Source organism: Mesoplodon bidens (genome assembly GCF_964165515.1).
Source record: "Mesoplodon bidens genome assembly, chromosome: 3".
NCBI lineage: Eukaryota > Metazoa > Chordata > Mammalia > Artiodactyla > Ziphiidae > Mesoplodon > Mesoplodon bidens.
In genome coordinates, this window is record NC_138178.1 from 54,335,262 (window position 1) to 54,362,962 (window position 27,701).

The window sequence follows — 27,701 nt, forward strand, 5'->3', positions numbered from 1 at the left end:
ACAGAATAGTGTATGTAGTACACTGTCATTTGTGTAAAAAGAATGAAGGGAAGGTACATATAAACAAGCAAATACATATGCATTGGGTTGATTGCTTCTGGGAGAGGAAACTGGTGGTGGTGGGTGGGGGTCAGAGGTGGAAGAGAATGTTTTCAAAGTTTGAGCAGAAAAGATTTAGGGAGTTTTAATGGCTATGAAATTCAGTATGAGCTTTCAAGAGTGACTTGACTCTTAGAATAACTAATAATGGCTACCATTTGAGATTGCCAGAATACTGTAGACATATTGCTAGGCCCTTGACATACGTTAAAGAATTTAATCTTTTAATCCACCCAGAAAAGTAAGGGTTATTTTCTCACCACAGGGTTGGGGTGGGGTGGATAAAGTTCAGATAGGGGTTTTATTTTTATTTTATTTTTTTTTAAAACTTATGTATTTATATATTTATTTTTGGCTGCATTGGGTCTTCGTTGCTTGCACAAGCTTTTCTCTGCTTGTGGCGAGCCGGGGCTACGCTTCATTGTGGTGCACAGGCTTCTCATTGCGGTGGCTTCTCTTGTTGCAGAGCGTGACTTCTCGTTGCAGAGCATGGCCTCCAGGTGCACGGGCTTCAGTAGTTGTGGCACGCGGGCTTAGTTGCTCCGCGGCATGTGGGATCCTCCTGGACCAGGGCTCGAACCCATGTCTCCTGCACTAGCAGGCAGATTCTTAACCACTGTGCCACCAGGGAAGCCCTATTTTTATTTTTTATTTATTTTTAAAATATTTATTTATTTGTTTATTTGGTTGCGCTGGGTCTTAGTTGCAGCAGGCGGGCTCCTTAGTTGTGGCATGTGAACTCTTAGTTGCAGCATGCATGTGGGATCTAGTTCCCTAACCAGGGATCGAACCCTGGCCCCCTGCATTGGGAGCACAGAGTCTTAACCACTGAGCCACCAGGAAAGTCCCCAAATAGGGGTTTTATGACTACCTATTATAGAAAAGATTTCACCCTTGAGTGGTTAGGTTAGTTAGATGATCTTGAAGGCTTTTCCACACTATGATGCGATTTTATAATTTTGTCTTGCACATGCTCTCTAGGAACTCAAATAGCTTTGCTGCTTAAGGTGCTTTGTTTAGACAGAATGACCTCTCATTGGAATCACCCATTGTTTCCTGTCAAATCTGTAGGTCTTATGTGGAAGTTATACAGAATCAGTTGATATTCTGTGACCTTATATTATAGAACACAAAGTCACCTAGGAGACACTTGGGCATTGAAGCATATCTAAGCAGATGACCATTTCCCGCTTGGTTCAGTAGTGCTAAGGTGCCCATAATCAGGAGTTAACTCAAACTGTACAACACCCTTCATACCACTTTGAAGTTTTATCTCTGTACCTTTAGCTTAAGTAGCAAAGACAAGGAAGACTTCTGTAGGAAATGATGGCTTCTGGTTAATTAAGGGGCCCATTTTAAAATTTCTTTAAGATAAGCCATGTTTAATTTCTGAACTACTAAATTACAATTTCAGAGAAGTCTTATGCTTAGCAATTTGAGAACAAATAGGCACTAGAGAGAGTGATTCCCCCTCCACCCACAAGGGTAAGGATCGATTTTATTAGTAGTTCATGACCATCATTCTTTTGTCTGTTTTAGAAACAATTAACTGAGCACTTTATTCTCCCATATTTTTAAAATACTCATTACTCGATTGCTGAAATTTATTAATACCTAACTTGTGAACATCCCTTACTTAAAAAATCCTTAGTCTGGATCTTAGGAGCTGTCTTTCCTACTCCACTCTTGCTAATAATTTTCCCTGCCTTTGTGTCTCTTTTTCCTTCACTGGTCTTTCCAAACTGCCCTGTTGTGGCAGACACTGTTGTTTGCCTACTGAACAGGCAGCCTCCCTCAACTTCCTTGCTACCAGAATCCCAGTTTTGTATAGGAATCAGATGGCATATGCTTCTGGAGAAGCTGATCACTTACCCAATCCCAGAACATGAAACTTGATTAATTCTCAAAATATAGCACTCAGACCCCTAAGTATCTCTGAGGCCTTTTCAGAGGTCCTGCCAGGTCAAAACTATTTTCATAATAATACTAAGACATTACTTGCCTTTTTCACTCTGTTGACATTTGCACTGATGGTGCAAAAGCAATGGTAGTTAAAATGGCTGACATCTTGGCAGGAGTCAAATCAGTGGCACCAAATTGTACTAGTAGCCATAACATTCTTAACTGCTGTGCCCTCACAGTAAAAGGTAAACATTTTTATATAGCTAGTTTCACTTTAAAATATCTTTAATAAAGCAGCAACAATTATTAGCTTATTAAATCTTGACCTTTGAGTACATGTCATTTTATATTCTATGTAGCAAAATGGGAAGTACACATAAAGCACTTCTTCTGCATCCTGTTTGTCTCTAGGAGCAGTGCTTGTGCAATTGAGTTGCAAGCTGAACTAGCCAGTTTTTTCATGAAATGCTATTTTTACTTGAGAGAAGAACTAACAAATTATAGTTATTCAGACTTGGGTATTTAGCACACATTTTCTTGAAAATGAATGAAATAAGCCTGAGACAGGCTGGGACCAGGGACCCTTTGCTGCAGTGCTTGCACCTGTCTCCTCCAGCAACAAAATACCAAGAAACTCTATGGGACTAAAAATAGCTTCCTGCATGCCCAGTTGGGGCAAATTATGGACAACAAGATACAAAAAGACCAAAAACTCAACTGCCACTTCTGAAGAGCCAAGAGCAAAAAAACAGGGTACCAGGAGCAAAAGCAAGATATTGTGCATGCCCCCTGCACACACCACCACCAAAGTGGTGGACAAACCACCTAAACTACCCCTCTGGCCCAACCCCTGGACCCACCCCTACCATTACGCCATATAAAGAACCAGCTCACCCTGCCTCAGTGAGCAAGCCAGGGAACTTGCTACTTGTTTTTGCTCTCTCGTGCTGCAGCAGGAGCCCCAGTGAAGCCTTGCCTGAATTCCTTGTCTTGCATCTTATCAATTTCTACTGATTAGAGAAGGCCAAGAACCCTGGTTGGTAACAAGCCTATTATTTCAAGGACAACAACTGACAGTTATTTGTTGTTAATGATAAAATTTGAGCTTTCAAGCTAACATTACAATTTTGGAAAATTTGTATCTACCCCCACTATGAGTTTGACTCCTTACCAGTATTTTAAAGACTTTGCTGATAAGCTCAGAGACAATATTAATAACACTTTTCAATATTAATGGAATATGTCAACATTTGAAAGAGCTGTCTAACTCAGTGAACCAGTATTTTCCAAATGACTAATGCATGATGTTAAAAAAAAAAAAATCATGCACTTAAACATTACAAGTGCAAGCTAGACCAATGGATTGTAATCTAACAGAGTACAAAAAGTTTCAGATTCCACATTGTCAATAAGCTTTAAGAACTATCACTCATTGGGACTTCCGTGGTGGTCCAGTGGCTAAGACTCCTGCTTCCCAATGCAGGGGGCCTGGGTTCGACCTGGTCAGGGAACTAGATCCCACATCCCGCAACTAAAAGATCCTGTGTCCTGCAACTAAAAGATCCTGTGTGCCACAACTAAAAGATCCCACATGCCACAACGAAGATCCCGTGTGCTGCAACTAAGACCCCATGCAGCCAAGTAAATTAAATATTAAAAAATAAAAAGAACTATTACTTTTTGCGTTTTGGGGTCACATCAAAGGAGAATATCCACAATTATCTGAAAAGGACATACATATCTGTGTGAGACCAGTTTTCTTATTTTTTCTGTTTTTAAAAAAATTTATTTATTTATTTATTTTTTGGCTGTGTTGGGTCTTCGTTATCAATGTTATCACATGTCTAGTCTGGGTATCTACCACATAGTCAAGATACAGTTCAATCACTGCAGGGATCCCTGTGTTGCCCTTTCCTCACTACACCCATCTTCCTTCCTCCTCCCACCAACCCTTATCCCTGGCCACTGCTAGTCTGTTCTCTGTGTCTCTAATTTTGTCACTTCAAAATTGTTGTTAGTTGTTTTAAATTAATTAGTACATACCAAAATCTTTCAGTTTTAATTCTAACACAGTAAATATCAACAGATATAGCCTACATAAATAAAAGCTGTGTAAGGTTCTCAATTTTTAAATCAGTAAAGGTTTCCCAAGACCTGGAAGGTGAAGAACAGCTGGCTTAAAGCAGGGAGAATCATTCCCATTTCTCCTTCCCAAACTGCTGCAGAGCAAGATGTGGTTTGTGATGTCTCAATTAAAATGCTCGTGTTTTCTCATAGGACCATCAATACAAATGATGATTAGGTTCTTAAGCACAGTTCGTCATCCATGTTGGAGGATACGTTGAGACTTTTCTTTTGACATCTGTGATTCTGAATGATTCAGAGAAAGGCTTTAGCTTTTGGTTGTGCTTACTTTCCTTAAGGGGAAAGAGGATGGAGTAGAGAAGACACGTTCCAGCCGTGATGTTTTTAGGAAATGAGTATGTAAAAGGAGGTAAGAAGCGTGTTCAGGAGAGGAAGTAGTTGCAGCCAAAGAATGATTTTTTCTCCAATTCTTTATTCTTGAGAGCTAATTCTAGTGCTTCCTTTGGAAGAATGTAGGAATGGGAGGAGGGATCATCAACCTTGTATGGAAAAAAAATGTAGTCAGTTTCAGAGGGAGGTAGTACTTAGGTCCCTATGGTTACTCATCAGCTACAAAGTTAATAGTTTTGCTGAAGGAAAATGTGGTGCATTTCAAGCAGGCAGGAGACTGTAGAGTGAGAAGACTTGGAAGAGCAAAAGAGATGCTTCATTCAGCAAAAACCTTTGCACAGTATTGGACACTGCCATGTGATTTATGTTATGCATTGATTTTGCTTATGAGATTTTTTCCTTTGTTCAATTTCCAGCATAATTTACTCAGTCCCACACATTGGGAATTTTAGACAGGCTTGAATATTAGGATCATTTGATCTGCCATCTCCTTCTCTTTACCAGAAGAGTCTTTAGGGTCTGAGCCTGAGACTCTATAGGGATCATCTCGGAGAACTCCCTGTGGCTAATCTGTAGTCTTTAAATTATGTGTTTACTGCACTTGCATTTTCTAGTACACACTGGAACAGCCTTCACTGCTGACCTTGACCAGGTGATGATTGGTTAAAATTGAATGCTAAAGTTAGTCTTCTTTGAATAATAGAATATGTAGCTTTTAAGAACTGTTTGATGTTTGGCTATGGTGCCAGCTACCACATTTTTCTTTTTCTCTTTTACCTCCTTGTCTTCTACTACAAAATGTCTGGGAAATTAACCAGAGTTACAACCAAATTCTTCTTCAAAGCAGCCCAAGTGAAATCTGGAAGCTCAGGAAACCTGCAAGCCTCGTTTTCCCCCTCTCCCCTCCTCACTCCTCTCCTTTCCTTCCTCCCTCCCTCCCTCCCTCCCTTCTTTCCTCCCTTCCTTCCTTTTTCCTTGGAGAGGCACTTGGAAAGGTACTTAGTGTTTGAAAAGGGACTGATTTCCTCCTTCACTAGTAGTTAAATGTTAAGCTGTTTGGGGATTTACTCGGAATATTCTGTTGCTTTCTGACAAGAGCTTCGTGGAGAGGAAGAATTCAGATTGCTGCCTCCATCTTCAGTTATTCCATGATTTCCACCCTCCAGCCTCTCATAATAAGGATCTTTCAGAATAAGCAAAAGTAATCCTAAATTATTAAAAAAGAATACAGTGAACTTATTTTGTCTCAAATTGTCAATCAACAGAAGGCAGTTCAAACAATTGAGGGTTTTATCCCGTGTTTTAATTTGAGAGAAATATAAATAACACAATAAACTGATAAATGGGATTTTTTAATTACCTTTTTTTAATAACCCACAATAAAAAACTTTGTGAGCAAATTAAGTTTACTATAATACATCAGGGTAAGTACTTATATTTTGTCCATGAATCAAGATCGTGTATTACTGTTAGTGTTGCTGATGCTGAGTCACTATAAAATCTTGAAGGATCTTTGGAATTAGTGAAGAAAGAGAACTTCTTATTAATATAGTATTTAGTATATTTGATGACATTCTACTTTCTACACAGTCTTTCCTGATAAATGTGAACCTTCATCTAACCATGATCCCCAGTAATCTTTCACTCTTGAATAAAAGGGAGTTTCTTAGAGCTATCGCAGTTATCAGTCAAACCAGCTCCTTTTCTGCCTTTTGACTGTGAAGGTAAAGATATCAGACTCATATTTGTGAAGGGGAGAGTCTGTCCCAAATATTTCTTTACTACATTTTCTACGCCTAAAATTATGTTGCAGCCTTGAAATTATTTTCCTCCATTAGTGCCTCTCAAGTGTGGGAGGCAGCTGAAGTCAGTGTATAATTGCTTATTGTGGGGAGATTAATGGCTCTGGCTTGTCTTTATTCTCTCCAGCCCTCATTTTTGTGTCACCTGCCTATCAACACTCAGATCCCTAGTAGGTGCTATTAGACTAATATCTAAAGGTGAATTGAAAAGAAGTATCATTAAAAAATAAAGGACATGAAATATTGGGAAACTTCAGAGATCTCCATCTTTAAATTCTCTGTCTCTTTTCAGGTTTTGTTTTGTTTTGTTGTTTACCTTCCCATTTCAGTGAGCCCCAGGAGCCATGGTGGCACTTCTTAGCATTTCAGAATCTGAGAATTGGCCCAGCTTTTATCATTGTCATAGTTGTTAAGGTACTTAATGACCTTAACTTTTCATATTTCTATTCCTTAGTTTCCCTGCTGGCATCAGTCTCTTGACAATCCCTGCTCTTATATCCTAGGCATACAGGAAAAATGGCAAAATGAGTCCTTTTTTAATTTTTATCCTCTCCTGAGAGTGTTAAATGAAGCTATGTTTGTTCCGATGAATAGTAGAATTTGAAATCCCACAAAGCCACCTAGGTTATTAGATGAATATCACAGAACTGCTTATTATGCACTATGGCTTAATGTAGATTATAGATGTGACCAAACAGTAATTAGCAGAGCTAGAGCTGTAATTCAACATTATTGTGCTGCTCCTTAGATTTCCTTTGCAAAGTAGAAGGAAACTGAACAGTAGCTCCACATCCATAGGTGGATTTCCTCACTTCTTCTCACCCTCAGAAATCTCGTTTAACTAATCAGATAGTTAAATAAAGTCATCCTCACACAGAGATCCTGAACTCTACTTAGTAACTTAACTCTGATCAGTAAGGGTGGTTTGATGCATACACACATTAATCAGCTCCTGGTGTGTATTAGTTCTGTTATTCTTAGTGATCAGTTCAGCTAAGTTTCTTCTCTTCAGATGTTCTACCGCGGGGTTTAATTTGGCAAGCTGCTTGAATGCAACAGTGGTGTTTTGTACTTATATCTTAAATGTTGTTTTCTGGGTCTGTTAGTATAGAATTGGGAGCTTAGCTTTGTCTAGATGTTAGTAGCTTATCTTTTCCCTGGCCTCCCAGCAGCACTGAATAACCTAACAGGAAATGAAACCACTTACAGAGAAGAGCTGTCCTTGATGGCAGCGTGTGTAGGTGACTCCCTGGGGACTTAACCGCCTTCTCTGATTAGGATTGCTGCCTCAACGATGGGCCGGGTTGGCAATAGGACTTGCTCAAGCGAGGCAGTCAGAAAGTTCACAGGAGTGACCTAAAAGGTTCAGGCCAATTTCTTTGTCCAAGAAAGAGGACTTTGCAGGAATTTCTCTTGCTAGTAGAAGAAAGGTATAGAAAAGGAAACAAACTCTTAAGCAAAGGAAATGCACATACTAACTGTGAAGTTGCTTCTGTCTTAGTTCTTCCCCAAGAGAAAGAACCAAGAAACAGAGGTGAGGCTAAGAGTAAAGATGGTCTGTATACTCTGTCTCTGATTTCCCCTTTCTAGTAACTCTCACGGGTAAAATCTCCAGGAAACTTTCTTTCCAGAGAGTTAATGAACCACCTTCTTATAGCATTCCTGAGAGGGCTTAATGATTAGAGCCAGAGTCCAGCACTACACAGGAGTAGTAGGAAATCCAGTTTATTTTTTCTGTTGTTTTCACCTTCAAATCTGTGCTTAGAAATTTTAAAGGGTTTTTCAGGCATCTACCACATCCCAAGAAGTTTGCCAAATTGGATTATAAATGCCTGATTTTCAAGAGTACAAAAGACCAAAAATGCCTTTTGGTATTTACCATTATGCAGAAGATTCATTAGACAGGCTTCCACTCCCATTTTATGAAAAGGGTGGAGTTAGGGAAGTACAGGGTGGATGTATGTAACAACAAATAGATAAGGATAAGGTTTGGGCAGCTTTTCAGGGACCAGAATTGATCAGAATCAGTGTTCTAGCATTCTGTGAACTCTGATAGTGACGGTCTGCAAATACCATCACTTGACTTGTAAGCCAAGAAGTCAGAGAGCTACCTGTAGAGAATGGATGCAGTACCCAGATCTCAGCTTCCAGGGTAGTGTTCGAGGCCAGGAAGGTGTAGGGGTGTGTGTGTGTGTGCGCGCGTGCACACGCATGTATGTGTTTAACAGGAGGGAGATGGATTATAGATAGAGTGGTGGTCATGCAGTAAACTGTTTCAGAACCAGAGTTCTGTTGCAGGGCTGTCCAGCAGCTTGGATTATGGGTGCGTGTGTCCCTTGCTTTCAATGTGGGTCTGTTGAAGGATTACATTCAATCTGGTCTTTCACAAGGGAAAGAGGGTCCCAATCCTTGACTCTTATTTTCTAGGTCTTCTGATTGGTATCATACTTAATCTTTAGGGAAGATCAGTCAGTGTGTGTATTGAGTGCCTTTGCATATTCCAGACACTGTTTAGTTAAGGTGTAGGCAATATTGACCCAGAGTTGGTACTTTGTCAACCTGATAAATGCTAGGGTTTAAAGAATTAAGGGATTATTGCTTTTTATTACAATTTTTCTTTTAACTCTAGATGTGTTGCTTTCTTCTTGGAGTCTAAGTAATTGCATTCTTGTGAGAGGGTCTAGTTTTTGAGGTAGATTGCTGGTTTTTGTGTTTGACTATAGACTGCTATAGATTGGTTTCTGGATAGTAATAGTACCTCCTGTTTCTTACATGTACACTTGATGTTAGATTCACACTCCAAAAGGCCATTCTCATTAACCAATCGCTGTTATAATCTCTGTGGGTTAGAAACCCCCGACAGGTTGCTCCCAGCCCTCCTGTAACTTTTAAGTAGATTCCCTTCTACCCAAAGATGAATTAAAGCTCTAGTCTTCCTGAAGTGGCATTCCTAGGATCTGGATATTTCTCCCTTTCTTTAATCCTACCTGTATTCTTGGATTTTATACCTGATTAATGTGTTATTTGTTGAATGATAGATTGGAGGGAAGCAAAGTGGTAGCAGTAGAACATGCCTCAGAAGCTGAGCCTTTTCCTTCTCATCAATCTGTGTGCTCCCTTGCTATTGAAGTCTGGCCCTGATTCTCTTTCACTAGAGATTTTTAAATGAGACAAGTTTTTTAATACACTTTTAGCCAAGCGCAGTTTATGAGGAGGATTGTTAATAAGAAATAGAACTGCTCCTAGTCCAGGGTGCACTCATCTAAACCACTTAGATTTGTAATGGTGTCATGAGCTAGAACTTGAAAGTGAGGACCAAAGTCTTATATTTAAAGCCCTTATATTCCTGCACTCTGGCAGGAAAGGATGTAGGACTAGATTAAATACAGAGAAGTTATTTCCTATAAATATCCTCCTTGTAACTCAGCTACTACTTTCTCTTCCCCCACAGATGGAGTCCCCTGTCTCCACACCAGCAGTGCTACCACTGCACCTTTTGGTGCCAGTGGTCAATAATGACATCGCATCCCCCTGTGAGCAGATCATGGTTCGTACCCGATCAGTTGGGGTCAACACATGTGATGTGGCTCTGGCCACAGAGCCCGAGTGCCTGGGCCCCTGCGAACCTGGGACAAGCGTCAACCTTGAGGGCATCGTGTGGCAGGAAACAGAAGATGGTAAGTGCTATGTGTGGCTTTCCCATCCCTTCTCAACCTGCTTCTGTCAACAGGGGGCTTATTGTTATAAATAATACCGAGTATTTATTAGGAGTCTCAAATGACCATAGTTTGCTGGTGATACCTACCCAGAGGACTATAGCAAACTTGTCTGTAAAATTGCCTAGCTTCTAGAGATTGCCAGTTTTTTAAATTAATTATCTCCCCTTCATAGCTATTCAATGGTGTTGGCCCTGGTACTTAAGCAGTCATTTGATAGGTGCTAGCCATGGAGTAATTCAAACTGTGTCTATACTCTCCATTTCCCTATCATTTTATATGGGAGAATATGAATATAAAAAAACTTTTGGGTCAGGCTTGAAGAGAAAAAGTAATAAAAGGGCAGCCGTGGGAGTCAAGGAAATGGAAAACAGTCACCCCTAAGTTGACTTAGTGTTGGCTCATTGGATATGCAACTCTTGCCTTTTTTAGCACCTGGAGGTGCAGCCAGCTCCTTCCCACTGGTTGCCTCATTGCCCAGCCACCCACGCCACTTTACGCATCTGTCACTTAGTACACATTTTATAGGCCTAGGCAACAGGGAACTGTTTACATGATCTTGTTTTCAGGCATCCACTAAGCAGTTGGCTCACTGTAGGGTGCTGCTGCCCAAGGCTACCATCCAGACTTCTTGTATGTTCTACTTGCCCCTGAGAACAGAATCTCTTCTGCTTTGAAAGTTTGTAAACCTGAAAAATTAGGAGTGCAAAGGGACTTAACCAGGTATTTCAGATCCCTTGGTACCATCTGCGGCGATTTGATTTCAGTATACCTTCTTTTTATAAAGAATCCAAGTCCTTGTGAAAGAATGTGTGGTTAGAGAGGCTGGTCCTCAGAGTCCCATTATGTCTCTGCATTAGTAACCAGGCTTTCAAAGCATCCCCATTCTGAGGAGTTTAGAGGCCCAGAGGAGCACAGCTAATTATCTCTGATGATCATAAGCAATCTTATCAGTCTGCCTGTGGAAATTCAGGCATTTCATTCTAGTATTTCAATAAAAACCAATCTGCCTCTCTGAATATTTTGCTGTGATCCAGTATTTATTTAAGGTTTTCCATGCAGTAGGTGCTGATGTGATACAGGTTAAGAATTCTGTGTTCTTGGCTCTCTCGTTGTTAGCAATATAGTAAAGTTTCAGCCTTCAGAATAACATTGCTGATAAGGTTTTATTGTGTGCCTGAGACCATAATGCAAAAAGAAAAAGAAAATAATCCTATTGTGTTAGAAACTGATGTAGAGACAGTAAAGAGACAGGTTGACCTAGAGGTTGACTGTATGTATGTATACAATATACAATCTGGAAATCACAAGTGGCTATCTCTGATTTTAAAAATGTCATCTGCCTATGGCCAAATATCTAAACAGCCAGAGTCTGTTGGAATGATAGACATATCCAGATCACAGCTCTGTGCCACCAAGCAAACTTCAGGGCCTCTTGCTTCAATATATTGAAGATAGAAAACATCAATTTTCTGCCAATTTACTGTATTCTTCCCGTCTTTATGGTAGTGACTTTCTCCAAGGGCAGTATGCTTTTTATGTATGTGAACCCGATAAAAACTCTGAGAGTGAGGCTAATAACCCTTTCACTCTCCTGAGAACAATGGTTACCTTTTTATCTGAGGATTCCTGTTCTCCCTCCCTGCCAGGGGGATGTTAGCACAGATTTTTTTTTTTTTTTAATTGTTTGCTCTGAAAGACTCTCTGGTTGTCACTGGTGGCCTATCACCAAGTTCCCCTGTTACACACTTTCAATGCACCCTGTACTTTATTTCACAGCACTTATCACAATTTGCAATTTTGTATATAATTGTATTTTTCTGTTAATGTCTGTCTCTTCCACTGTTCCAAAAGTTCTATGAGCTCAGAGACTGTGTTTTGCTCACCATTATATCCCCAGTACTTAATGGCTGGCATCTATAGTAGGCCTTCACAAATATTTATTTGAATGAATGGATGCTTACACCATCTCATTGTCATTTCTGAATCTGTGTTAATATATATCTAATAGATATTATAAAATCAGATACTTTCCAGAATTCTATACCTTCTCTGAAACTCAGAATAAATATTACTTTCACCAAGTTTAAGATCACTGTAACTTATTTAAACCTGTAAGATGTTAGTCCTCTACGTTTAATACCATATTTTCTCCCACTTATCATGTTGTATTTCAGGGCTTATTACCTCTCTTTTCTTTTTCTTTCATCCCAAGGGAAAGAGAACTGTTCTGCAATGATATACTCTACTTTGCTTTCTGGCCGTCCCAGAGCCTTCACCTGAACTGTCTGTGGGCAAAGGTCTGAATTAGGATCAGAACTGGTTCACATTCCTTTCATCTTTAAACAGAGGTTTCCTGCAAAGATCATTCTCTGCAGATCTATAAGATCTAGTGTACTGAGTCAGTTTTCAAGTTAATGATAAGAACTATATACAGATACTTTTTTTTAAAAATCCTTCCAGGGCCTCCCTGGTGGCGCAGTGGTTGAGAGTCCGCCTGCCGATGCAGGGGATACGGGTTCGTGCCCCGGTCTGGGAGGATCCCATATGCCGCGGAGTGGCTGGGCCCGTGAGCCATGGCCGCTGGGCCCGCGCATCCGGAGCCTGTGCTCCGCAACGGGAGAGGCCACAACAGTGAGAGGCCCGCATACCGCAAAAAGAAAAAAAAAAAAAAAAAAAAAAAAAAAAAATCCTTCCAGCCTTCTAGGTTTTTTTGTCTGCTACCCCAACTTTTTATACCTTCTGTCTCTTTGCCTGGCAAACTACTGTCTTCAAACTGAAAAACCCTTACGGCTTAGAGAGAAGCTATGAATGCTTGGCCTCTGAGGGGAATGGAGGATCCTGCGGTTCCTATAGAACTGAGCCACCTTGCTGAGAACAGGTGTAGGGGTCATGACCTCAATTCTTCCTGATTTCTTTGCTTACCTGTCCTGCATTGTTGCTTTCTTTGCTATCTCTCACTGTAAACCTTGCCTTGGAGGCATTTTGAAAGTCCTGCAGATCCCATCTCCTTTTTAGGCTATTTGTGATTCAGCCAGCACTCCAAAGATCCTCCTTAACTAGGCTCAACCTTAGGACTATTAAGAAGACCCAAGTATAACCTGGAGTGTCATCCTTGGCTTTTTTAAGACACATTCTTAGCATTTATGCAGAGGTCTGATTCCCCCGATTTCACTTTGTCCCACCTTACTTCAAATCAAAATAACAGGTTCCAAGTCTGTTTCTGGTTCACAGATCTTACCTTAACCCATGGTCCTGGAAACATATACTTTTGTTGAGGCAAAATTGCTTACTGGCTTCTACGGCATTTTAAAGAAAGGCAAAGCTGACTTATTAGACAAGAATTCCAGGAAATGCTACAGGTTCTCCTTTCTAGACTACAGCACTAAGTCGAAGGCCATCACTAGTGATATATTTTACTTCAGCAAATGTGCTTTCTAGACAGAATTTGTGGTATAGTGGAAAGAGCCCTAGAGTGAAAATCAGGAGACCTCTATGTCTCTGCCACTATTGTTGTGTGACCTTGGGCAATTTCCTTAACTTCTTTGGACTGTAGTTACCTCATCTCTTAAGTATAGTTGAACTAGATGACCAATAAGGACATATCCAGCTTTTAAGTTATTAGAATCTGTGGCTTAAACCTTGGCATCAGCATGGATCCAATACTAGTTGACTATGGCATCTTGAAAATGAATCGTTTCAGAGCTTCCCTGGTGGCACAGTGGTTAAGAATCCGCCTGCCAGTGCAGGGGACACGGGTTCGAGCCCTGGTCCAGGAAGATTCCACATGCCGTGGAGAAACTAAGCCCGTGCACCACAACTACTGAGCCTGAGCTCTAGAGCCCGCGAGCCACAACTGCTGAGCCCATGTGCCACAGCTACTGAAGCCCCCATCTCTGCTACCCAACCAGATGCAACCTAGAGCGGTTCTACTTTTGGGTGATTTATATGTTAAGCTCCTTTATAAGACTATATTTGAAGAGGATTCTGCTGTTAAAAAAAAAAAAGCTTTGATAATCATTTATCTAGGTTCACCATCCCACTCCATGTAGAAATCCCTCTTACAACATCTCTAAAATTCTTTTTCTCTGGTCTTCTTTACCAAAATATTAGAAAGACAGAAGTTGTAGTGCTATAAGACCCCATTTTTGAAGCTGAAGTGAGTGCAACTCCATTGTATTCCAGAGGGTATGAAAAGCTCTGTGATAAGCTTGGCCTTATCCTCCACAGCTGAATTCTAGCTTAATGATTTTGGTGAGGAGGAGAAAGTTTTCAGTTTTTGCACTTGGTAAAGGGTTTGTCATATATGTGCACAATAAAACATGGAAAGGCTATGCGTCCCCATCTCCACATCAAGGTATACATTTTTGGTCCAACAACTAGGAGTGTCTGCAGCTGTTTGAGATGAATTGTTTTAAGGAATAATAGTGCCCTAAAGCCATAGTAGTACAGAACAAATATCTCTGAACTAGAGTCTGGAGAGCTGAATTCCAGAACAGATTGTGCATTTAGCTACCCATGTGATCTTGGATAAGTCTCTGAACTTCTCCTGGCCTTAGATTTCTAATTTATCGGGGCTTGGGTTAGATCTGTCCTGTCCAGTAGAACTTTTTTTTTTTTTTTTTAATTTATTTATTTATGGCTGTGTTGGGTCTTCGTTTCTGTGCGAGGGCTTTCTCTAGTTGTGGCAAGCGGGGGCCACTCTTCATCGTGGTGCGCGGGCCTCTCACTATCGCGGCCTCTCTTGTTGCGGAGCACAGGCTCCAGACGCGCAGGCTCAGCAATTGTGGCTCACGGGCCCAGTCGCTCCGCGGCATGTGGGATCTTCCCAGACCAGGGCTTGAACCCGTGTCCCCTGCATTGGCAGGCAGATTCTCAACCACTGCGCCACCAGGGAAGCCCCAGTAAAACTTTTTGTGGTGGAAATATGCTCTCCAAAATGATAGTCTTGGGACACATGATATTGAGCACCTGAAATGTGGCACGTGGAACTGAGGGACTGAATTATAAATTTTATTAAATTTAAATATTCATATATAGCTAGTGGTTTACCATATTGAATATCATAGGGGCTAGGTGGTATTGAAATTACATATACTCTAAAAGTGTATATTTGCTCTGAGATGGAAAAAGTAATCTATGGGAGAAGGATGAGGGTGAGTAAATAGCTGACAGCTACACAGAGCCAGGGTGACTTCTGTGTACTCTGGCTCCTGTTACCTAGCAGAACAGTTGGCCCTGCTTCAAACTCTGTGGTTGAGCCCTGTACTTTGGTCTGTGGGACAAAGTTTTCTCATTATCAGAGTAATAGGCAGTGGTTTTGCTTAGCAGGAAGTTAGTTAGCCTGTGGTAGCTCCACGAGAACCTGCCTCAGCGGTTCTTCATCGTCATCTGATTACAGATCCCGACTGTGGGTGTCTTTGTCCTTCTCCCTAACAGGAAGAGGCTATCCATTAATCTTTCATGGAAATGGTAACCTTGATAGTTACCCTTGGTTTATTCTGTGTGATTCTGATGTAGGAAAGTACTTGTGTGAACTATGAAATATCTAATTTTAGGTATTTGTACTGGAAAGTTAAGATGGTTCTCAGCTACTGATTTTTCTTTTTCTTTGGCTATAATTAACACTCCTTCACCTTCAGTCTTGCCTCAGGCAGCACTTACCTGGAGAGGGATGGTGTACAGTGACCAGGGTTTCTCCACTGCGTAGCCAATTGCTTACTAGCCTGACTCCTGCAGAAACAGCTCTACCAAATAGCACAGTCATAAAGAGCCAGCAGCCATTGTCTGGCACCACAAATCTCATAGCAACAGACCCACCACATGGCAACGGCAGCCACACAAAGGAAACATTGGGGAAATCAACACTTACTTTCTCCTAGCCCCTCCTCTACACAGAACAACAGCCAACACATTCTTTCCACCTAGCAGTTTACTCCCAGGGGGTGCTTTAGGGCAGTTACGTGTTTGAACACCCCTGTGGATTATGTTACCTGTCCACGTCATAGATTTAAATCCCGAAGCCCTAAAGAAAAATTTGTTACAGCCTTTTTTGAGTTTCATTTTGCCAATTGCAAAATAAACTAATCTCCAAAGGAAAGAGATTCTTTTGTGCACTCTTACCCACCTCCTCCCTGCCTGCCAGCAAAGGACTGTCCGGCAGTTAAGTTGGCCAGCCTGCAGGCTTGCCAGATAGGTAAGGGTTGTTTCAAATGAGATTCTTTTGGTATTTCAGTAACAAAACCCTCTCAGATGGGCTCAAAGACAGACCTATGTTGTTACTAATGCCATCCTCTAACAAATAATTTAGTTCCTGATACTTACATATGAACCCCGGAAGTGATACCTAGGCAATAAATATAGTTCTGGTATAAACTAGGTCTAATCACTAGCCCCGGCTGATTGAGCTTTGGCACATGATTCCAAGGGGAAAAGGCTCCATTAGAGACCTTCGAGTTTTCTTGCCCTGTCGATAAGGTTATTTAACTGGTCTGATATTTAGTTTGCTCATTTGTAAAATGAGGAGATTGGACTGCATATCTCTGTGGTCCTTCCAGCTCTGATATTTGTGATTCTGTGATCATTTGTGTGGGACAGAAGAGGGAACTGTCTTTGTTAATCATTGGTTGTGGCGAGATCTGCTGGAAGATGTTGTACCCTCCCATTTCAGTGCTTACACTGCTAAGAACAGGTCCTGGGGCTTCCCTGGTGGCACAGTGGTTAAGAATCCGCCCGCCAATGCAGGGGACACGGGTTCGAGCCCTGGTCCGGGAAGATCCCCCATGCGGCGGAGCAACTAAGCCCGTGTGCCACAACTGCTGAGCCCGCGTGCCACAACTGCTGAAGCTCGCGCACCTAGAGCCCGTGCTCCACAAGAGAAGCCACCGCAATGAGAAGCCTGCGCACTGCAAAGAAGAGTAGCCTCCGCTCGCCACAACTAGAGAAAGCCCGTGCGCAGCAACCAAGACCCAATGCAGCCATAAATAAATAAATACATTTACTTATTAAAAAAAAGAAAACAGGTCCTGGCCCTGCCCTGATGGATAAAGCTGCTATAACAATGATGGGCAGAAGCTGTTAACAAACTTGGCAACTAGCCTTTTTCTCCCACAGCAGGAGTTTCAGACCAGTTCAGGCAGAGCTTTGCTTGCAGGTCGCCGCTGCTGCTTCTTGATACCAGTGAGATTTTCTCTCTCCCTCTCTCTCTCCTTCTCTCCCTCTCTCTCTCTCTCCCTCTCTCTCTCTCTCCCTCTCCCTCTCTCTCTCTCTCTCTCTCTCTGTTTCTCTCTTTCTCTCTCTCCACACCCCCACTGTGTCTCTGTTCTGTGAAACGAGAGGCTGTTCTCTACCTCTTCTGCTACTTCATTATCCCATCTCCCTTAGGCTTTACAGAACAAAGAAATCATAGGGCATCAACTTTATAATTTAGGCAGCTGGAGATAATTTCCCCAGGATAGGATGGGTAGGTAGCTGATTCCCCTGGCATGAGGCAGCACTGCTAAATGGCCATGTGTTTTGTCTGCCAGCCTTAGGCTTTGTTAGGCCCATTTAGGCTTCTCTGTATTTGAGTTAAATTATAGTGGCAAACCAGGCCCATGTACTTTTTGAGGGTTAAGGGTTAGGAAAAACTGGAAAGTGGGTGATTTATAGGCCCTGTTACTTGCTAATTACATAAGGAATTTTTGTTTAAACCGCTATCCCTATGCTTACTCCTGCCAGAGCCTTTATTTCCCTTAGTTGCTGCCTTCATGGCCTTCTCCATAGCAACAAGGTCTATGATAAAAAGGCTGCGGGGAGAAATTGAGTAGCTCCCCTCCCACAAATTGTACTCTGTTTTCTTTTTAGGATGTCTAAAAAAAAGCCTGAAAGACTGCTATCAAATAATTTTCTACCCCCATTGATCTCATAATCAAATGAAACTTTTAGCCCTTAACTAATTTCATGAACAACCTGCCGCCTTCTTATTTGACTCCGCTTATTCCCGTCTTTTGAAACTTTTCCCATATCATTCAATACACTTGAAATACAGTGCATCTTCCCATTAAACAAGCTCCCCTCTGCTTTTTAGTTTTTACCCTGCTCCTTAGAATTGTTATATCTTAAAAATCTCCCAGAATCGAGTATCAGTATGGAGAAAGAATGGATGAAGAAAGTAGGAACGCCCCCCCGCCACCCCCAGATGCTGTTGCATTAGATATTAGACTGGTCTGCCACCCTGGAGGTTGCACAGACTGCCTGAAGTATAGAACTAGTCTGCATTTCAGCTGCTCCTGGCACTGATCTACAGGAGTCACAAACCCAAAGTTTTTCTTTTTGTTTTTCATTAATAGGTCTTATTTAACAATAATATAAATATAAGTATGTGCACAAATCATAGGCATACAGGTCCTTGAATTTTCAAGAGTAGTGTTACACATTTTGAACATAAATAGAGTATGTACTTTCTTACGTGTTTGTATACCCTTGTAGCTGTTCAGCATTAGGCCAGTGAAATTCATCCATGTTGTTGCATGTAGTTGTACTTTGTTTATTCTCATTATTTTACAGTATTTCATGAATATAATGTGAATATAACACTACTTACTTTCAGTTGTTGATGGACATTTGGGTTGTTTTTAGTTTGGGGCTGTTGTGAAAAATGTCACTGTGGAAAAAAATTTTTATTATTTTTATTTATTTATTATTTTTGGCTGCATTGGGTCTTCATTGCTGCACATGGGCTTTCTCTAGTTGCAGGGAGCAGGGGCTACTCTTCATTGCGGTGCATGGGCTTCTCATTGCGGTGGCTTCTCTTGTTGCGGAGCACAGGCTTTAGGCTTGCGGGCTTCAGTAGTTGTGGCTCACAGGCTCTAGAGCGCAGGCTCAGTAGTTGTGGCACACGGGCTTAGTTGCTCTGCGGCACATGGGATCTTCCTGGACCAGGGCTCGAACCCATGTCCCCTGCATTGGCAGGCAGATTCTTAACCACTGCACCACCAGGGAAATCCCACCGTGAAAATTTTTGTACATGTCTTTTGGGGAAATATATTCTATTCTGCATATTTCTATTATAGAAATATAAATATATTTGGGGCTTCCCTGGTGGCGCAGTGGTTGAGAGTCCGCCTGCCGATGCAGGGGACACGGGTTTGTGTCCTGGTCTGGGAAGATCCCACATGCCGCGGAGCGGCTAGGCCCATGAGCCATGGCCGCTGAGCCTACGCGTCCGGAGCCTGTGCTCCGCAACGGGAGAGGCCACAACAGTGAGAGGCCTGCGTACTGCAAAAAAAAAAAAAAAAAAGAAATATAAATATATTGTATTCTGTGTACACTTAGGAATGGAATTCCTAGATCATAAGGTAGGCATATGATCAGCTTTAATAGATGTTGCCAGTTTCCCAAAGTATCTGAACCAATTTATACTCCTACTTCCAATTAGAATCTTGGTTGCTCTGCATCCTTGCCAACACTTGACCTTATGTCTTTTTCATTTTAGCCATTCTGGTTGGTGTGTAGTGGTATCTCATTGTGGTGTTAGTTTGCATTTCCATGATAAGTCATGAAATTAAGCATCTTTTCATGTACTTATTGGACATTTGGAAATCTCATTTTATAAGTACATGTTCAAATCTTTTACCTATTTTTGGATTGGGTTATATGTTTTCTTCTTAGTGATTTGTTAGGAGTTCTCTGTATAATATGGTTAAGAGTCCTTTGTCAGATATATGTATCATAAATATCTTCTCCTGTTTCCTACTTTTTCATGAATGGAAGTTCTTTGTTTTTATAAAGTCTGGTTTATCATTTTTTTCTTTTATAGTTAGTGCTTTTTTGTGTCCTGTTTAAGAAAACTTTGCCTTTCCCGAAATAATGAAGATATTCTCCTGTATTTTTTTTCTGAGAACTTTATTGTTTTTCATTTCATATTTAGATCTGTAGTGTATCTGAATTTGATTTTTTTTAGGATGTGAATTTAGAGTCAATAGTCTATTTTTTTCATATGGATACATAATTGACCCAGCACTTTATTGAAAAGACCATCCTTTCCCCCACTGCAGTTCAGTGTCACATAAGTCATAAATCAAGTGACATATGAATGGGTTTATTTCTGGACCCTCTCTTCTGTTCCAGTCATCCATCCATCTAGTCTTGTGTCAATGCTATACTGTCTTAATAACTATAGCTTTATACGTCTTCATATCTCATAGTGTAAGTCCTCCAACTTTATCATACTTCTTCAAGATTGCCTTGACTATTCTTGACCTTTTGCATTTCCATATAGATTTTAGGATCAGCTTGTAGGTTTTTACTTGGGGAAAAAAGAAACCTGCTGAGATTTTGAGTCTACAGATCAATTTGGGAAAGACCTGAAGTTTTATCCTTTTATTTAAGCTTAGGATTACTCATTTGGGGGGTGGTAAAAAATCAGAGCAAGTCAGTGATATCACTTGAGGAGCTTGTTTAAAATACATGTTAGCTATCCCACACTCATATTCTGAATCATCAGGTTCAGGATGGAGCTTGGGCATGTTTATTGTGAAATAGCTCCCCAAGATTTATGATTTGCTGCCATCACCACTGTTCTCCACCCACCCTACTGGTGAACCACTGACCTAGACTGTAATCTCCTTGGCTAGTGGCAGTAATTCACTGAGGCTGAAGTAAAATCTGACTTGTTTAATGATTACCAGTCTGCTTTTGAGGCTGTATTAGTGGGTCGCCATAACAAAGTACCAAAAATTGGATGGCTTAAAACAACAAATTTATTGTCTCATGGCTCTGGAGGCTAGAAGTCAGAAATCAAGGTGTTGGCAGAGCTGTGTTCTCTCTGATGGCTTGAGGGAAGAATTCTTCCTTGCCTCTTCTAGCATCTGGTATTTGCCAGCAGTCCTTGGTGTCCCTTGGCTTGTAGGTGCCATCACTCCAGTCACATGACTTTCTTTTTCCTGTGTGCCTTCACATTTCCTTCTCTCTGAGTGAGTCTGTCACTATGTTCAAATTTATCCTTTTTATTAGGACACCAGTCATATTGGATTAGAGCCCACTTAAATGACCTCATTTTAACTTGATTGTCTCTGTAAGGACCCTATTTCAAAATAAGATCCCATTCTGAAGTACTGGGAGTTTGGACTTCAATATATCTTTTTTGGGAGGGACACAATTCAACCCATAACAGAGGCCATCAAAAATTTTAGAATACTTATTGTCACAAGTTAGAGAAAGGAAGGAAATCAAGAACTGCACAAAGAGAAACATTGCTTCCCAAGCCCGTCTGGGCAGAAGAGGATCCACCCTCTGATCCCAGCTGTTCCTCTCCTACATTACTATTTCCCATCTCCTTGGCACTGAGAGCCTCAGTGTGGTTCAGTTCTACTCTGTTAACAAACCTTGAAAATGCCAAGTGGAGATTACCAGAAAGAAAAGAAGCTTCAGCATTTACCTACATCTCTCAGCTTCTAGCTGAAGAAGGCTGAAAGGGAAAGTACCTCTTGTAGGCTAGCCCCTAGCTATATTCTTATCCTGATTCTTCCTGCTAGGTCATAAAGCAGTAAAACTGTGGACAAGTGTGATTCCATCTCAGTCCCAGGCAAGTATTTCCTCAGAGCTGCCCGTTGAGATGATACCTTCCTTCTTACTCCCAGTGATTTTCAGACAAGGACTGTAGCTGGACAGGTGAAGGCATGATGGCCTCTGCTGAGCCACCTCTCACTATGGGTGTACACTGTGTGGTTACCTTACCAAGAGGAAAGGGAGGATGTGAGATTTCAGGGTGTGGTAAACCAGACTTTGTTACACTTACACAGTTTCCATGGTGTGAGAACTTGTAGGTAGGAGGAGGAGCTATATCAGACCTTTAGCTTTCCTCCCCAGCCTCCTGGTCCCCACAGTCTGGGGGTGGAGTGGTTTACATTTGGTGGATGTTCCACTTTGGCCTTACATCTCTAACCTGTACTAGGATATAGTTTTCCTTTCCTGCTTAGAGTTTTAGCAGCATCAAATCTACCTAACCTACTCCCCAGATTGGTACTTGCCTAATAATGGTTTCAGCTGGCATCTATTATATTTGTACCTGAATATCTGTGGAGAGAGAATACAATAGTCATGTGAAAATGGTTCCAGGATGATGGGTGTTACCTTTGTGCTTTCTTTGGCTCATTCTGCCCCAAAAGATCCCAGAACTAAGGGTTTGGAATTTTTGTTTCCTGTCATTCCCAGAACGTTTTTTGCTGCACATTAGAATGTGGGGCAGGGATTTAAAAAGCCATGATGCTCAGGTCTCACGTAGCTAAACGAAATCACAGTGGGTGTAGGTGGGAGCCAGGTGTCAGTAGTTTTTAAAGATCTCCAGGTGCATCCAGTGTGCAGCAAGTTGGGAACCACTGCTCCATAGGTTTCAAACATTTCTGGAGAAGACTTTATCCCAAATTGTTTTATTGGATAACCTCACAGATTTCTACTTAGAATGTTAGTAAAGGGCTCCTGGGAAGCCCTTTACCAGGAACCCGTTACTAAGATTCTCTTTGGAAGTATTCTCTCTAAAGGAGTAATAATCACATTTCTGCCTTTGGGTTTCTGGTTTTGAAAGGTCCATGCATGATTTGATCCTTCCCTACAGTCAAATCCATGACTTGTAGATGAATGGATTGCCAGGGTAAGTGAGATAAAAACCTGGAAATGTTGCTGTTAAGCTGATGTTATGTTCTGCCTGCATGAAGTTTGTTAAGACATAAGAATTTATAGCATAGCAAAACATTCTCTCTAATAATTTTCACTGAAGTAGGCAGATTTGGGACTAGAGTTTTCCTTGAAATATGGTGCTCTTTACCAAAGTTCCTGATATTACTACATGGCAAACCCATAAAAAATTAGTTTTCAGATAACATCCCATTTAGAAAAAAAATCTTAGTTGGTAGATGAACCACAGATGGTCCTAATTTTCCCTAGTCTTTTCAAAATCTCTGAATGCTACTCACTCTTGTGAATTTCTGATTATGTTCACCCTCTCGCTGTATCTGTGATTTGAACTTTTATCCTGGAAGAAACAGTGCTCAGAAATTTGCATAATCTCTAATCACTTGGCAAGATTAAATATTAGACAATAATAAACCAGAGATCAGCTATGGGAAGTGAGCAATTCCTGCATTCCCCTAGTTGGGGCTTCCACAGAGGTACTAGTACCCACAGTTCCAAACCACCTTTCCTCACAGACACCCTCTTATAACTCCCTCCTCTCTCAGTCCTAGCCAGTTTCCTGTACTATATTGCTGCAGGCCAAGCTGCAGCTATGCTTACAGGTTTCCAGAAACTGTGACTTATTTATTTTCTTATGATCTCTTCCTCTACCCCTATCTCTAGAAAGGACTAGAAAACCTGAAACTAGTATCGACTGGGAGCTGAGATTCATTGCAGATACATCCTCCTCCTTCTTGCCCTCACCCCTAACGTCAGTAAACAAGCATGTCTGTCTTTCTCCTTTAGAAAGAATTTGGAACTACACAGAGCCCACTATCAGGCTCTTGATCATTTAGTAGTGGCTGAAAGGTCCTTTGGCCTGTAAAGAGGCTTGGGAAGAGTAAAGAGGACTCTACCAGGAAAGCAAAGAAAAGAGCACGGCTGAAGGTATATTCAGCTTATATAGAACAGGACTAGATTGAACAACAATTAGGTACCAGTGTAAAAAGTGTCAGCAACAACCATTAGTGTTTATTCTTAACCACTCCCATTAGCACTGGACATTAGGCTTAGCTCTTTTTCTAAGGTAACAAGCTTTTTAAAAAAGAAGAGAGGGCTTCCCTGGTGGCGCAGTGGTTAAGAATCTGCCTGCCAATGCAGGGGACATAGGTTCGAGTCCTGGTCCGGGAAGATCCCACATGCCGTGGAGCAGCTAAGCTCATGTGCCACAACTACTGAGCCTGCGCTCTAGAGCCCACGTGCCACAACTGCTGAAGCCCACGCGCCTAGAGCCCGTGCTCCACAACAAGAGAAGCCACTGCAATGAGAAGCCCATGCACTGCAACAAAGAGTAGCCTGTGCTCGCTGCAACTAGAGAAAGCCCGTGTGCAGCAACGAAGACCCAACACATCCAAAAATAAATAAATAAATACAGTTTTTTTTTAAAAAGAGAGAATAACAAAGAATGGAAACAGGGATCTTTTTAAAATAACAGATGGTAGAACTGGTGTTTACACACCCAGGAACAAGTCTCTTTACCAGAGCTTATCTTAAGATGTGAGTCTTGGGGGTCAATTGTAAACTGCATAAAATGTATAAAACTATTTAATACCAAAGGGCTGTTGCCAAGTGTACTAGTTTTTAAGTCCAAAGTAGACACTGTACACTGACATGCCATCTGTAGTTGGTGAGCCAAATTGATGAGCTCTTTATCCAGTGGGTAGCTTTGTTTTCATTATGAAAGTTGGTAAGTTGAAAGTTTGAAGTAAAGAAGCTTTTTTTTTTTAGAAACAGCATGTAGATTTATTCTTGTTTCTACAACTTTTCATTAAACAGATTAATTATATTCTTCATGATCTTAATCTGTTTTTAGTAATCTTTTTTACAAAATCATAAGTAATCCTTCTTATGGTGATTTTCATAGTATTCCCCAGAACATATTTTAATGTTGATTTGAATTATTTTTATTTATTGAGGTATAGTTGATTTATGATGTAGAGAAACTTTTATACGTACCTTAGGACCAAGAGCTCCTCTACCAGGTCATATTCTAGTAAGAGGAAGAATTTGGACACTTAAAACAATCTTTGTTTGAAGCTGTATTATAATGTGCTTTGTATTCAGAATGAGAGGCAATAAACTATACCTCCTCCTACATTTTCTACCCCACTACTAGCAACTACTTTTTCCCCTGATGTTTTTTAAAAATTACATTTTTTTAAAACTGATGTAAAATGTAATGCTTGGTTCCTTGGATGTGACACCAAAAGCACAGGCAACAAAAGAAAAAATAGATAAATTGGATTCCATTAAAATTACAACATTTTGTTCATCAAAAAGACACTATCAAGAGAATGAAAAAGACAACTCACAGAATGGGAAAAAATATTTGCAAATCATATATCCGATAATGAATTAATATCTAGAATATATAAAGAACTCCTACCTCCCAACAACAAAAAACCAGAACGACCCAATTCAAAACTGAGCAAAGGACTTGAATAGATGTTTTGCCAGAGAAGATATACAGATGACCAATAAGCACATGAAAAGATGCTCAGCATCATTAATCATAAGAGAAATGCAAATCAAAACCACAACGAGGGGCTTCCCTGGTGGCGCAGTGGTTGGGAGTCCGCCTGCCGATGCAGGGGACACGGGTTCGTGCCGCGGTCCGGGGGGATCCCACATGCCGCGGAGCGGCTGGGCCCATGAGCCATGGCCGCTGGGCCTGCACGTCCGGAGCCTGTGCTCCGCAGCGGGAGAGGCCACAGCAGTGAGAGGCCCGTGTACCACAAAAAAAAAAAAAAAAAAAAAAAAAAAAAAAAAAACGCAATGAGAAGAAGACGTGGCACATATATACAATTACTCAGCCATAAAAAGAAATGAAATTGAGTTATTTGTAGTGAGGTGGATGGACCTAGAGTCTGTCATACAGAGTTAAGTAAGTCAGAAAGAGAAAAACAAATATCGTATGCTAACACATATATATGGAATCTAAAAAAAAAAAAAATGGTTCTGGTGAACATAGGAGCAGGACAGGAATAAAGACATAGATGTAGAGAATGGACTTGAGGACATGGGCAGGGGGAAGTGTAAGATGGGACGAAGTGAGAGAGCAACATTGACATATATACACTACCAAATGTAAAATAGATGGCTAGTGGGAAACAGCCACATAGCACAGGGAGATCAGCTCTGTGCTTTGTGACCACCTAGAGGGGTGGGATAGGGAGGGTGGGAGAGAGACACAAGAGGGAGGGGATATGGGAATATATGTATATGTATAGCTGATTCACTTTGTTATACAGCAGAAACTAACACAACGTTGTAAAGCAATTATATGCCAATAAAGATGTTAAAAAAAAACCCACGATGAGATACCACTTCACACCCCACTAGGGTGACCTTATTTTAAAAATGGAGAAATAAGTGTTGGAGAAGGTATGGAGAAATTGGAACCTTTGTGAACTGCAGGTGGGAACATAAAATGTTGCAACCATTGTGGAAAACAGTTTGGTGGCTCCTCAAAAAGTTAAACATAGAATTAACAAACGATCTAGCAATTCTGCTCCTAGGTATGTACCCAAAAGAGTTGAAAACAGGTGTTTAAACAAAACTTGTACACGAATATTCATAGCAGCATTATTCACAATAGCCAAAAGATGGAAACAACCCAGTGTCCATCAACAGATGAATGCATAAACAAAATGTGGTATATACTTAAAATGGAATAGCAATAGAAAGGAATGAAATTCTGATACAAGCTACAATGTAGATAAACCTTGAAAATATTTTGCTAAGTGAAATAAGCCAGACACAAAAGAACAAATATTGTATGATTTCATTTATATCAAGTTATCTAGAATAGACAAATTTATAGAAACTGAAAGGAGAGAATAGAGTTACTAGGTGCTATGGGGCAGAGGGAATAGTTAGAGAGTTTCTGTTTCAGGTGATGAAAAAGTTTTGGAAACAGTAGTGATGGTTCCCCCAAAAAAGTAACAGCTTTTTATTGTTGGAAATTTGGGAATAGAAGAAAAAGGAGAAATCCTAAATCACAAAGAAGAAAATCATAAATCACCCAGAGATAAAGCTCCTATTGTGATTTCATTATTTTATACATACACTGTTTCTTTTTTTTAACAAATTGGTACCCGTCTCTGTATATTTGTAATCTTCTTTGTTTATAGAGGAAAATACCATGAGCATTCTCCCATGACATTAAATGGTCTCCTATAACATTTTAAATAACTACACATTATTCCATGTTAAGGATGTATCATGATTGATTTAGGTTGTTACATTCTTTTTTTTTAATGGCTTATAAAAAGGTACTTATGAAATTTTGCAGCTCTTTAAGAACCAAGCTTTGCTTCTCATATCATCAACAAAATACTGACAAAGGAAACACATTACAGATGGCCCTCCATATCCACGGGTTCTGAATCCACAGATTCAACCAAGCATGGAACAAAAATATTCAGGAAAAAAAATACCGGAAAATTCCAAAAAGCAAAACTTGAATTTACCACTCACTGGCAACTGTGAACATTTTATTTACAACTATTTATATAGCTTTTACATTGTATTAGGTATTATAAGTAATCTAGGGGTGATTTAAGGTATGTGGAAGGATGTACATAGGTTATATGCAAATACTATGCCATCTTATAAAAGGGACTTGAGCATCCTCGGATTTTAGTATTGGGCAGGCGGGCGGGGGGGGGGATGTGTTTTAGAACCAGTCCCCTGAAGATACTGAGGGATGACTGTATGTGTTTCATAATAGCCTTGAAGCTTTGGACTTTTGAGTTTCTGTCCCCTACTCTTTTTCTGTTTCTATCCTCTTGGTGCCTTTTGCTTACTTTGGCATTTTCTTTTTGCTTCTTACCTCTTCTGCTCCATATATTTTCCCCTTTGCCACCAGCATGCAGTTTTATTGCTGCTTCTATTTCTTCTCTGGTAGAGAGAGGTCAAACATAAAATCAATAACCTGCTTCTCAGCCAAAAATAAACCTACAGGTGTTGATGTCTTTCACTCTAGTCCACAATT

At 40.7% G+C, this 27,701-nt stretch overlaps 1 protein-coding gene across 4 annotated transcripts in view; it reads left to right on the plus strand.

Moving 5' to 3' along the window:
- The window catches only part of ZNF609 (zinc finger protein 609), a 236,315-nt gene that overhangs the window by 167,029 nt on the left and 41,585 nt on the right, over positions 1 to 27,701 (plus strand). For all 4 annotated transcript variants that reach the window (XM_081228502.1, XM_081228501.1, XM_081228503.1 and 1 more), the window contains one exon: positions 9,730 to 9,955. In XM_081228502.1, the coding sequence (XP_081084628.1) occupies positions 9,730 to 9,955 (226 nt within the window). The remainder of the gene's footprint in view (positions 1 to 9,729; positions 9,956 to 27,701) is intronic.